Source organism: Larus michahellis, chromosome 8, assembly GCF_964199755.1.
Source record: "Larus michahellis chromosome 8, bLarMic1.1, whole genome shotgun sequence".
Lineage (NCBI taxonomy): Eukaryota > Metazoa > Chordata > Aves > Charadriiformes > Laridae > Larus > Larus michahellis.
In genome coordinates, this window is record NC_133903.1 from 25728353 (window position 1) to 25741956 (window position 13604).

At 40.7% G+C, this 13604-nt stretch overlaps 1 protein-coding gene across 23 annotated transcripts in view; it reads left to right on the forward strand.

Moving 5' to 3' along the window:
• PRRC2C (proline rich coiled-coil 2C) overlaps positions 1 to 13604 on the forward strand; it is a 76686-nt gene that overhangs the window by 53814 nt on the left and 9268 nt on the right. For 6 of the 23 annotated variants that reach the window (XM_074597650.1, XM_074597645.1, XM_074597653.1 and 3 more), the window contains exons 23-30: positions 815 to 904; positions 2603 to 2704; positions 6817 to 7030; positions 7955 to 8158; positions 8836 to 8957; positions 9551 to 9687; positions 11348 to 11582; positions 12040 to 12162. In XM_074597650.1, the coding sequence (XP_074453751.1) occupies positions 815 to 904; positions 2603 to 2704; positions 6817 to 7030; positions 7955 to 8158; positions 8836 to 8957; positions 9551 to 9687; positions 11348 to 11582; positions 12040 to 12162 (1227 nt within the window). The remainder of the gene's footprint in view (positions 1 to 814; positions 905 to 2602; positions 2705 to 6816; positions 7031 to 7954; positions 8159 to 8835; positions 8958 to 9550; positions 9688 to 11347; positions 11583 to 12039; positions 12163 to 13604) is intronic. The other 17 variants (XM_074597669.1, XM_074597668.1, XM_074597652.1 and 14 more) reach the window with 9 other exon arrangements.

The following is a 13604-nucleotide window of genomic DNA, read 5'->3' on the forward strand; positions in this document are numbered from 1 at the left end:
TCATTCTGTAGAGAGCTGGCAGTGTTAGCGGTGAGAAACTTTCATCGGGCAGCTTATACCTGCAACTGCAGCAGTCACTGGTTACAGCTAGGTCCATGAAAGTGAACGTTGTTCATTAAGCACGTTAAGGTCCACTTAACTGTGACAAATAAACTTCAAGGAAAGCCTCTGGGTAGACTGGAAACTTCAGCCCTTTTCTTCCTTTAAATCACTATCTGGTGCAGAAATTGGGAGGTAGACTTCACTATCCAGAGAAACTGAGTCTTGTGACTTTCAGGGACAGGACTTAAAGGAAAGGAAATGGTTTTGCAAATTGCAGCCATCACTATGTGTTCCTTTTAATCTGTAGGGCCTTACTTATCATAGGTTTGCTCAAGAAATTTCTGTATTTATTTAAAGCTATGGAAAGCTTTCAGCTAACATATTTTACTTTTTAAATAGGCTAAAACTGCCCACAGGTGGCTAAAGCATCTTGGGTGACAAATGATCTTACACCACCACAGTTGAGTATGTCTAGTGCCCAGGCAGTACATCACTGTATATTCTGGCTTTGCAGACTGTACTTTTGACTTGTCTCCAGATATACGTTGTGAGGTCATGAAGCAAGCTGTAACGTCCCAACAATTCTTCTGACCTCAGTAGCAATTCATCAGCAACGATTGTTGGCTATGTCTTCTGAGAAAAAAATGGTGTGAAATTCTAATCTTCTGTTGCTTGGTGAACTCCTCCTGTAGAAAGTCTGACATCTGTCCAAGAAACGTAAAATCTAATTTAGATAAGGGAGAAATTTTAATGGAATTATTTTTCTTCACAGGAGTCTGTAACAGACTACACTACACCTTCTTCTCATCCTAACACAGTGGCCACTAGCAGTACAAAAATGGAGGAGACTTTGGTGACGAACGTAAGTCTATTGCAGTGATAGTCTTGACTTTGAAGACAAGAAAATATTTTCACACTTCTTTAAAGCATAAAATAGTGCCTTCAGTAAACAAGTCACTAGGGTTTCTTTCATGTTAACTAGCTGTGCATTGTCCAGTAATCTTACTCTGAAGGACAGTTGGTTTGATTAGTATCTGTAATTCTTCAGGTATTTTCTTGTCTTTTGAACAACCATGATGAACTAAAGAGCACAGAAAGTGGAGATGATGTGTCTAGGGACAATTCTATAGGTATAAGGAGAGAGCATGCTCTCAGCAGCTGTTGGGACTTGTACCAGTAGCAAAGCCCTGTTGGTGAGTTTGAAGAAAGGTTTTTAGAAACAAATCAATTTTGAACAGTAGCCTGAAATCACAGCAACTGCATGTGGAGGGAGCAGTTTAATGGCTTCTGAAAAGCACACAGCAGTTGTTCAGTTGCTCTGAGATGTTTGCAGTCCTCTTAAAGCCAATGATCCTGACTGTGTGAGCATAATGTAGCGATTGTGAGGACCAGCTGGGTTGTGACTTGTAGTGAAGCCAGGGTTATCTTGAGTGTGCTGGGCTGTCAGGTTGGGAACTTGGATCTTGTGATTTTTGTTGTCTGAGTAGCAGAAATAGAATTAGCTCAGGGTTGAGTCACTTGTGGATTGTGGGAGGAAAGAATCCTACAGTAGGATCTCAGGGGGTTTTTTATGAAGATGTCTTGTGAATTCCATCTAAGAAATGCTTTTCAGCTTACTGCAGCATCCTTTAATGCAGTTTTGAAGCAATACTGGTTGAACTTACTCTTCTGTGGATTTTCTGGTGGTGTTGTGGTTTGTGCCTTTGGTGGTTAGTGTGGAAGACTGAATCCTTTTGTGTCAGTGATGTTAGTGTATGCTCCGTGTGGCATGTTGGAGTTGGATTTGCCACACAGAAAATGAGGGCTCCTGGCCACAAAGGATCTGTGCTATCCCCTGCTTCAAAGCTTCAGTGTCTCTGTCTTTCGGATTAGCCTTACCTCATCCAGTGGAAGTCCATTTAGCTGTGCTCTGAACGGAGAAAGAAATGGTCAGAAGTAACGGGCTGGCCACTGCACTCTTCTGATACAGTTCATTTAAAACTTCTAGGAAATCCATCAGTGTTTTCTTAGGCAAAGATAGCAATAGCATTATGTCAGGTTTATTTCCTCAAGTTTCATCTTTTGGAAGAGAAAATAACTCAATTCAGTTATTGGATGGCAAGTCTGTTTTGGTTTGTTTCACGGTCCTGTAACTTTGGAGGTTTATAGCTTCCTCTTTTCAGAAACTGCATCTCAGAACTCAGGGTCACAAAGCCCCATGTACTGTATTGGTACCAAACGGGCCAAACTTGGCTTGGGAAGAATTTTTGCATATCAGTAAATTGAAATGGTACTTTGAAGTAAATCCCAAAGCAGAAAATTGGTATTTGTTTATGCAGAAGACATGGACACTTTAGAACCTTAGTCTTTAGCCTCTTAAAGAGAGGTGAGAAGCATCACGGCACCCGCTGAATGGCCTTTCCCCGCCTACCAAATTTTCACCTTATTTTATCAAAATCTCCCTGCCAAATGCTCAAGCCTTGAAGAAATTGTAGCTCATTTAATAAAGCTTGAGCTTTGCTTTTCTGGGGCTTTTGTAGTAGACTTAGTTAGAATGTGATGTGTGTTGCCTGCCTTTCAGGTGCCCCTGCCCCACACCCTTCCCCTCCCTAGGAGGGAGACTCTACAACAGAGCTCCAGCCTAACTCCAGTTTCTCCCGCTACCGTCGACCTCACCCTCAAGGTATGTACCACATCCCTCTAAGGGTCGTTTTATTGCATGCAGGGGAAAAAGTTAATGGAGAACTTGCTGGTGAACCTTTTTTTTAGAGCCTTCCTTTGTTTCCTCTGCTGAACTGCTTTTGCATATAAATGGATGGCTAAAACACAAGACTCTATCAAAGGATGCATTTAAACTATAAATCTAACCCCGTTTTGCATTAACACTTGGCATCTCAACCAATCTTGGCTCCCACTGCCCTGAAAAAAAAATCATAGCATTTTAGAGTTGTACCATAGTGTTCATGACAAACCATCAGAATCTGACTGAGGTCTTTTGAGAGTTTAGCTTAAAGTTGCCTGGTTTGGTATTAAAGGCCGTAAGGAGTTGCTTGGTAAGCCGAGCTTGATTTCTTCTTAGCTGTAAGATTTTGGTGCAGTGATAATGCGGTTTTGAGTTGGATGGCTGAAGTTTCAAATAATGAAATGTAGGTGGTGTGCTGGTGTCTGTGAAGGGCAGTTTGATCAGCTAGTCGAACGTGTTTTGTTGTGTTACAAATGTTCTGTTGTTTTCTGCTCTCCAGTGTAGAGCAAGTGTGTAGAATATTTTGAATGGTGTTTCCCCATTTTGTTGGATTTTTTTGGACTGTGTGCCTTGTATAACTCACTAACATAGAGTTGGACTCTACCTTTGCTGCTGTATCTGTAGAAGTTTTTGGTCTTTTTTGTTTCGTTTTCTGGTGTCCTACATCGGCTTTGTGATTTTGACTGCAGGTAACTGAACCAGTAGAAATATTGTTACCGCTTCTAGTATTAAGGAGGAGTGAAGCTTGAACTTAGTTTCTCTAAATTTTTGAAAGAAGAAATAAAACTAGGGATTGGATGTAGAACTAACACTTTGGAGAAACTTGCTTGTCAGTCCTGGTGAGACCTGTGTCTCACTGGCATGGTTTGACAGCTGCTTGCTTGTGTTCTCTACAGATGATAGTTATTAATGATCTCTTGTTGAATCTTTGCTATTCTTTTGTTAACGCTTTTATTTCCTGGAAAAAAACGTAACATCACTTTAAAACTATAGACCAGCAAAAATGGGGAGAGGGCTGGAGAGGGACAAGTAACTTAACAAAAATCTGGTGTTCGGTTGTAGCCTTGTGTAATAAATTGCCATAATCTGACTTTCTGGCGCCTGAAAGCATTTTTCTGTAATAGCAGTCTCTAATTGTTTAGCAGCTGGATATCTGATTCACATGTAATACAGGTAGGAATGTTACTACATCATGATGCTGCAAAGAATGTGACACGGCTCAGTTACAGAGCAAATGGTGATGTTTGTGTCATTCATCCTGCAGTTCCTTTTCCTGCTGTCCTGGTGTCAGTGATTTGATTGCTTTCTCAGTGGTTGATAGATCTTGGAAAGATCCATGTTTTGAGGGTACCTGGAGGAACACTGACCAAAATCTGAATGGAAAGGCATTTGGAAGCAGCTTTGTCTCCAATTTCTTTACTGCAGCCACTGGAGCTCTACCTCCTTTTTGCAAATACTGAAGGCAACAAGCTTGTTTTGAAGCATGCACTGAGGCTGTCACTTTCACAACAGGCCTTCTGACAGAGCAGAGCTGCTCTTTGTCATCGTCTTATATGTAATCCTTGATTCTTTTAAAAGGTACTTTTAGAGCGGCAGAGGGGAAAGCATTTCTTTCCTTCCCTTAAAAGAACAGAATCTCCAGGCTCTGCCTCCATAAAGGAATAACCCTTACGTCTCTTCTTTCCTCCACCCCCTATCACAGGAAGCTGCCTGTGAGGAAGCTCGGCCACAATTGCTCCCACTACGTGGTATCATTCTGCCAGGGTATAGGTGTACGGTGCTCATATGGGAAGGCTTGTTAAGATCTTTCGTTTCCCTGGAGTAACTTTGCTAAAGACACCTTTACTAAGGCAGATATCTTCTTAAGGACTTAGCTGGTAGGGCTATTGGTAGGTATGGAGCTGAGCAAAAGAAAATCCAAAGCAATGTTAGACTGAGCTGCTTGGCTGTCTTTCATGTTCCAAGATTCCATCTAAAATTCCTATGTAGGCATCTGGTCTAGAATCTGACACCTTTTGACTTTCTTTTTCTGATCACTTAAACTTTGGCATACTTAAGGATACGCACATTGGTATTTGTTTCCAGTTAAGTTTTTGGGTAGTATATACTGGACCATTATTGCAGTGTGAAGGCCCCAGTGAGTCAATGGTGAAGAGAAGCCTCAAGCAACCACGATCTCCAACCTGTGCCCTCCTTTTCCCATAATTCAGTGAGCAGTGAAATTAACAGTGCTTTCCCCAGCCTCACTTAATTTAGAGCCGCTTACTCTTTCATATTTGGTCTGTAGGTGGTGCTGCATAGGTGCTCCTGGAGTACCAATCTGTTTTGCATGTTTTTTCTGTCTTAAGAAGTTAGTGTGTTAAGGAGCTCTCTAAAAGCAAAGCTGTTAGAAAACTCAGGACTCTGTTATGCCCTTTATTTCAGATTGGTAGGGGTGTGGAATGATCTGGGATCTTGGCAGTGGTTACGTCTGGATGACAGAATGCATTATGTAGACTATAGCTTTTTGCTATCAGTAGTTTCTCCAGGGCATCATGAAACTCACTGAATGAAGCTTCTACACCTGCTCTATTCAGACATTCAGAAAGGAGCCTCTAGTCTTACCTGTGCTCCACGTTAAGCAAAATCTTTCCAGCAGATTAATAATAAATTTTGAAGTTTTCTGTGTCTGCAAGAATCAGAACCAGTTTGGAGGAAAACGTTGTGGAGGGGAAACTGAGAAAGATTGCTGGGGAAGATGGTCTTTAAAAGGAAAATAGGTGACTTACCTCCAAACAATTTAATGTATAACAAAGTTCCCCTTCTCCCCTTTCACTCTCTCGAGGAATACAGAACTCCACTTTCTCTGCGGGTGTCTGTTGATCACCTGATACCCACTTCTTTGTTTATTGCTTTGCTTTTATATCCGTTCTGAAGCATCTAGACAAATAACTAAGTCGTGTTTGTTCTGTCCAGACTGTGCCTAACTCATGTGAAACAGCATAGGTTGAAAGTATGACTTTCAGAGACTGCAAGTCCCAGTTAGGGGGCTCTGTTGATCCAGGGAGTGAGATCGGATTTGTTGGTGAATATGTATTTGCCTCTTTATATATATCATTAAAGCCAGCACCTGGCCTTGAGAAGCTTACAGTCTGCCAGCTGAGCAATTTCAGCCTGTGGCATCCAGCTCTGCTAGCAAAGTCTTTGTTTCAGCTGAGGACAGCTGAAGGGTATAGGGAAATCCATGGACTGCATGTGAGCCTTTAAATTAGTGGGTGTAGTCTGAGCATTAATATTTCCTTTTCTACAGTCCCTTAAAAGCGTATCAGTTCAAAGATTTGGCACTGCGTGTCTAATGTAGCAATAATTACATAGTTATTGGGTGCAGTAAAACAATAGTTCTTTCCACTTTGGGTGGAAGAGAATTGTGTATACAATATTTAAAATAAAGTTTAATCTTCTTTGCTGTGCAAGACTTAAACTGATAATTATTATAGAAATAGAGGAGCATGAAGCATTTCTAGCATTAATGTAAAGCAGTGTGCAGAAGCTGTGTCGGCTCGTGATTGCTTCTTGAATGCACTTGCTTTGGAAATCTAAACTTGACTACTCATGTTTACTGAAGTGTGCACTAGGTATTTTGGGTGGTCACTCAAAGTAGATGATTTACCAAGAAAGCAAGGGGCTGTTTCATTTAAATGGCCCAAATAACTTGTAAGTAAAGGACTTCATGGAAATATTTAGAGGGGTTCTTTACCTTTCTTTTGCTCACCATGTCTTTTGCTCTTCATGTCAAACAAAACCAAGCCAAATTAGCGTGAGTGAATTCTCTTTTGAGCATTGAATGTTAAGATGATGAACTGTGCACGTGTGCAGTTGGAACAGATAAGACGCTCCAACTTAAGGCTGTATGCTTTTTGCATGAACAGAGTTGCACGATTATGGTGACTTTTAAAAAAGAGGCTCGCATGAAGCCTGAATTGCCTTTTGAACTAAAAAGAACTGTTAAAAGAGGAAAACTGACTAGTGGAAACTTCCTAATAGATGAGGAAATTTTGTTTTCTTTTAAATAGATGGAGTCTGCACGCAAAGCATGGGAGAATTCCCCAAACATGGGGGAGAAGAGTTCACCAGTGACCTCAGCAGCATCTCCCATTGCTGGTGGCAGCGGCAGTAGCAGCAGCAGCAGCAACACTGGGCCAAGCAGTGGTACTTACAGCTCTTTCTCTAGTGCTTCAATGCCTCCTATTCCTGTGGCCTCAGTTACACCGACAACTTCGCTATCAGGTACGATATGTCAAGATTGTAGTAACCTGTTGTCTTGTTCCTTGGTTATGTTTTTTAAGAGATTAGATTCCCTTTGGAGTTATGTTTAATACAAAGCTAACAGAAGTCTTATGCTAGTATGAAATGTCAGGTCTAAACAGCAGCTTCCCAAACACCTTCGAATTAACAAGGAGATACTTCGCCTGTTTCACTTCCGTCAGTTGAAAGAATATTAAGATGACATCTCTCTGCCTACGCTACTTATATGGACTTGAAAGAGTTGAACTTCTGTTGGCTGCCTTAGTGGTTTCATTTTGTTCAGCTCAATGAAGGCAAGCAAGTAGATTTTGGAGCAGATAGTAGTTCTGATATCCAGCTAGTGCAGTCTTAGCTTTTATATGTGCTCTTGCTTTTGGAGTCAAACCTTCAAGAGCTCAAACCAAGACCCCCCTCACACTAGGCAGAGCAAATGTCCAGCTGCTCTTCAGAAACAGTGCTGGTTTCCACCTTGGTTACTTGCAGCAAATAAACAGTGCTATATCTGATTAAATCTTCACACCTTGGAATATCAGAATATATGGCCAAATCTCAGCTGAAGTGCTTGAAAAAGACCTTTCTTTGGAACCCACCTCTCAACCATGAGAGGCACAACCACTGTGCATTGCTGTATTTTGTTACATAACTAAGATGTCTGCTTCAGTATTTTTATACACTCCTGTACTTGAGAAAGGAGATGTATTATGTTTGCAGTACTTCCTATAGTGAAATTAACAGAATTGTCTTCCCTGTCCATCTTACCTTGATGGAAACAGCTGCATTAGGTTTCAGTGTTCTTAACCAGCTGTAGCTGTGCTTGCATAGCTGTCCCAAAACATTGACTGCTGAAAGATGAGGCTTTGAAATATCTTTAGCTGTTTCACGATGTATGACTTGCCTCTGTCCTAGGAGCTGGAACATACACAACCTCTTCACTGAGTACGAAGACTGCAAGCACCTCAGACCCTCCTAACATATGTAAAGTGAAACCACAGCAGTTGCAGACGAGCAGCCTGGCTTCTGCCAGTCACTTTTCCCAGATGAGCTGCATGCCATCCCTCATTGCTCAGCAACAGCAAAGTCCCCAGGTCTATGTGTCTCAGTCTGCAGCAGGTAATAGTGTTTGTGGCTGAGAAGCCATGTGTCTGCTTTTTTAGAAGCTGGAGACTTTAATTCAGTTCTCGTTTTATCTGCAGTAAAGACAGAATGACGGAGAGCATTCTGTAAGCAAATATTCACTAATTGTGTCTTGCTCTAAGTATGCAAGTTTCTATCAGTAAGTATAAAGATAATTCTGTGTTGTTAGTTTATTGAGGAAAGTAAGTTTGAATCTCTCAATACACCATTTTTCTGTTGCAGAATTGTAAATCACTTTAAATCCAAGAATGACTTAGTCTTGATTTCTTAAAGTGCTACAATAGTTCAGAATCATTGCGTTTTTCTTTAAAGAAAACCCTATGTATAGTTAACCTAAATTGCATGATAGTATAGCATCTTCTTTCCCTTCCTTCACCCAAATGCCTGTTTTGGCCAGAATCTGTTGCTTGTCCCCCAAGAATTTCATGGGACTGAAGATGCATATGCAAAACTGAGAGACTCTGGGGATGAATTGGAAAAGATACCAAAGCTGGTTAGGCACCCGGCTCTTCCGTCCTGTTTCTTCTCCCAGTCTCTCTGGTAGCTGTCACACTGGGAAGTACTGGCAGTGGCTGCATCCCCAACTCTTGATGAAAACCTTTGTAGCAGGGAGATGTTTGGAATCGGGTACTAATTGTATTGCTCTTCCTGAGGTACTGCAGCTCAGATCCCAGCATTTTACATGGATACAAGTCATCTGTTCAATACCCAACATGCACGTTTGGCACCACCTTCTCTGGCCCAACAGCAAGGCTTTCAACCAGGGCTTTCTCAGGTATTTGGGGATTTCTTTTTTTTTTTCTTTTTTTCTTTCCCCCCTCCCTGTCCATATTGCCTCTAAAGCTCTACTAGTGAGCTAACAGGGGCAGGGGAGAGTGAGACTAAAGGCTGTGCAAAAATGAGGTCATACCTGCCCTTGCTATTTCATTCTGGTGCATGCAGGTGGTGTTTGATCTCTACAGTTCCTGAGAATGAAAGCATTTGTCATGAAAGTTGAGAGAATAAGCTTTCACTCACAAATATACTTGATGTAAAAGTACGTATTCACAGGAGGTGTTTTTGTAGCCATGTTAGTGCAGGCTTATTCAACTTTTGTAGTACAAAATTGTATGCAGTTTTGTGCAGTTGTTTTGTACGCAAATCTAAATGATTCATTCAGATTCTGCTGGTTATTTGCAAGGAAAAGTGTAAAATTCAACTAGACAGTGATTTTCTGAATCGGAGCAGTACCAGCTCTGTGTGCAGCCTTGGGAGTTGACGTTCTTTGTTTACTTTTTATAATGTTATGCAAATTCTGGTAGGCATTTAACTGTAGCTTTTCTGTGTTACTCTTGTCCTTGGATATTTAATGGTTTCTTTTTTATGCAGCCTGCTTCAGTTCAGCAGATCCCCATCCCCATCTATGCACCTCTGCAAGGACAGCATCAAGCTCAGCTGAGTTTAGGAGCAGCACCAGCAGTTTCACAAGCCCAAGAGTTGTTCAACTCCTCCTTACAACCTTATAGGTAGGTAGCGTATGCAAATTTCTTGGGGTCTTGAGTGGCGGAATTTATTTTCTAATCAAACCAACACTGGAGTCTTGAAACACTTCGAAATCCTAGTTTGAACCCCATAGGTGCTAGAAACTTAATTTCAGAGGCATAGGGATAGCAGGATATGTTTTAGAACAAATGCTTCCTGTTTGCTGCAAAAGACAATGGGAAGACCAGTATCTCTCAAGTGGCATTGATAGCCAGACAAATTTCCACTGTAAGCCTTTCCAAAGCTTCCTTGCATTCTGTTTTAAAACTGATTCACAGTAGTGTAATTCTGACAAATTTTGTTAGTTCCACTTTGACAAAGTCTCTTTGGAAATTTAATTACAGGGTTTTGCATGTGCTGTAGAAAAACCTGCTTGTTGCAATGTAGGAGGCTGAAGCCACAGAAGATTTAATTGACTACATGTGTATCCTGACTTTGTGCTTGGCTGACTTTGTTGGACCAAATATTGCTTGTCCTGCCACAGCTGACGAAAGTTGTTGTGAACAGTTGGCTAGTTGCAGAAGCACAATCAGTCTGGCATGCAGTCCAGATTAAATAAAGGCTTCTGGCTGATCTGGTCATGCACAAACCCAGTATTAATGGAGTTTTGGGTTGTGCTATTTTATTGTAAGAGTATGAATATTTTCCCACATCTTTAAAGGTGCAGAGGAGGATAAGCTTTGAGATGTGCAGGTTACTGGTTTAAAAAAAAAACAACAAACAAACAAAAAAAAAAACCCTGCAACTCTAAGAATGTTTTGCAGTTAAGGAAAGGTACAGAACAAAGCTAACCTGGGTGTTCTGTCAGGCAAGCACACGACCACTACATTAATGGATTAAGAGGACCAGTGCTATGCTGGTACATACCGACCAAGGGATAAAGTAAAAAGTATTTTTACATCAAAACAATTCTCCTTTGAGCTGAAGAGCTTTGAGAGGGGCATTTGTTTAAAAACTCAGGTTCTTTAGTCTGAAGGTGGCTATTTAGCAGTCTCTTAATGGAAATGTTTGGATAAATACTCCTGATGGACTATAACAGCCTGTCTGTGGTGCTGTGCTGTAACTGATTTCGGTCTTTGTTTTTTAAACAAACTGCAACTTCCCCATAGTGGTGACAAGGGAATTGAATATCTAGTTAAAATTAAAGGCTGTGGTGTCTGTATTGCTATTTTGAAGCCAAAACATTAATTTGGAAGCTACAATTGTCAGCATCCAGTGATTTAACCTTGTAAGTGTTGTAAGTTGGACTACGGAGATCTGTGAAGCCAAGAGAACAAAGCAGTTTGCTTCATGACTAAGTGGAACTACTTGCATGTGGTGCTTCCCTGCTGTCCTGCGTTATAGCACAGGAACTAAGAACTGGTAGCTTCTGTATGTTACATTTAAGTTATGCAGAAACTATTTTAGCACACACATCTAAATAGCTACATGTACTTTAAGCTTCTTTTTCCTGTGGCCTTTAGTAGCCTTTATTTTGTTGTGTGCAGAGTAAATAGAAAAATCCACCTTTTTCAAGTGAAAATCTGTTCAATGGAGCTAACCGTTCAGCTCCGTTTAACGAATATAACTTGTGTTTTTAATTTTTGGTGGCTCATTGTTGAGCTCTGCCTGCATTTTTATGTACAATGCTTCAATCTCTTGCAGATCCCAGCAAGCTTTTATGCAAAGTGGTTTGTCTCAGCCATCACCAGTAGTTCTGTCTGGCACAGCCTTACACAACTTCCCAGCAGTACAACACCAGGAGCTTGCTAAGGCACAGTCAAGCCTGGCGTTTCAGCAGACTTCTAATACACAGCCTATTCCTATCTTATACGAACATCAACTTAGTCAAGCTTCAGGACTGGGAGGCTCTCAGCTTATTGATACACACATTCTCCAGGTAGGAAATGCTCCAAAATGCAAAACTTCTGCAATGGTTTCATACAGATAATGCAATAATAAATCAAGCATTGCTCAGCTTGGGGTAAGCCCACCTCTGTGATAATTGCATGATAGTAAGGTGGCAGGAAACTTATGACACTTGGAATAAAATGTTCTTTAATTTCATAAAGGTACGTTAGCGTATTCTGAATTGAGGATTGTTCCCCAAACTACAGAGCTCCTTGCACTTCTGTCTCTAACTGGAGCTACAGGTTTAATTTCTATTATAGTAGGTGATAAAGGGCTATTCTACTGCTTGCAAATGAGAGCTTTGTCACAGGCTGGAACCTTCAGGTTGTCAGCTTCCTCTGTTGTGGTTTCTACTGTACTGGTTGAAATACAGAATAACGTGCCAAGCTGTCTCTGAACCGCTCTTCTAAGACATCTTAATGTATGGTGTCTTTCACTCTTCCTAGGCCAGAGCTACGCTCACCCAGGCTTCAAATCTGTACTCTGGACAAGTTCAACAGCCTGGCCAGAGCAATTTCTACAACACTGCCCAGTCTCCCAGTGCTCTCCAGCAGGTAAACTATGGCATGGTAAATTTCCTAAATTGTATTCTTCTTAAAAGTGTGTTGTTGGTGGTGTGTTTTGTGGGGTGGGAGTGGAGGTGAGGGCTGAGACAATCTTAAATTCTTCTAAGATGCAAGAATTGAAAATCGATAGCAAAGCAGAGCTACTGCAGCAGCGCTGAAAAACTGAACTGCTGAGAATTTGGATGGCCTACAAGTTCATGTTGATCGTTTGTCTCTGGCATCCTTCTCTTAAATAGTTCATTTTCCGGTGAAAGGCAAAGATTTAGTTGGCACAGTGATATTGCTAGTTGATCACAGCATATGCTGCCTTTCCTGGGGGGCAGGTATCAGTTAGTGATGGTGGAGAGAGACAAACTCCAGGTGCTTAGTGCAGCCTAATTGTTAACACTAAATCTCATTGAGATGAAACCTCAGAGCTGCTATGTATGTCAGCAGTATCAAATACATAGAAAACTTGAGAAGTCAGCAGATAAATGATTATACAGACAAACAGGACAACCAAGTCAGCAAACAGTAACCTATATTAGGAGGCTTGTAAAATAACTCAAGCTATTTGACGGTTTTTGAATTATTTTGTGAAAGATCTGTTAATTTGCTTTGTGCAAGCATTCCATTGTATTTACAGGATGCTCTCTAGTGGTTTTAATAATCTGGTTAAATTTTTTAATTGTTATGATGGGCTAGTTTATTATAATAGACTACTTCTTACGCATGAAAAGTTGTCCAGACTGGTGTCTAGAAGAGTCTTAAAAAAATGGATCTCATCTGTTAAAAATATAGCATAAAGTTTTAAGGACCCTTTTAGAAGGGTTAGCGTTCTTAATGTGTTCAAGCTTCACTGCCTCTGTACTTTTAATCTATGTTATCCTTCAGAGCAGAACCTTAGTAAGTCTTTTCACATCTGGAAAATATATCATTCTTCTAGTCACACTCAAAATACAATTTTGCAAGCTGTGGGTTGATGGTCAGACTAGGAAATGCAGCACCTCCTGTCAGTCAGGTCACTGCTGTGGTTATTTTCACATTTATCACTACCATTCTGTGGTGTTTTCAGCCCACAGCACTCCCTGTTAATCCAAACAAGGGATTGGCCGCAGCTGTTCTGGTGTTCTGGGTCTTTTTTAAGCTTAGAAATGCTGGCTGATGGGACTCCTGGAAAGTGAAATCTAGTTTTTATCCCAAGCAGTGTCCTTATGATGAGTAAAATTATTTGAAGTTAAAAAACATACTAAAAATTTAATTAAAAAAAAAAAAACTAACTAGCTGTTTCATTCTAGTTTTATTTTCTGAGTTGAGTTAAATTTACTTCTTCATACAATGAAGTCATGTTGAATGATGGAGTTAGTAGCTAGCATGCAACTCTGCATTTTTGCTCTTCAGAAACAAATGGTATTAGAACTGATTATGAAGACAGGCTAAACAATTACATTCAGTTATTTGCTTGC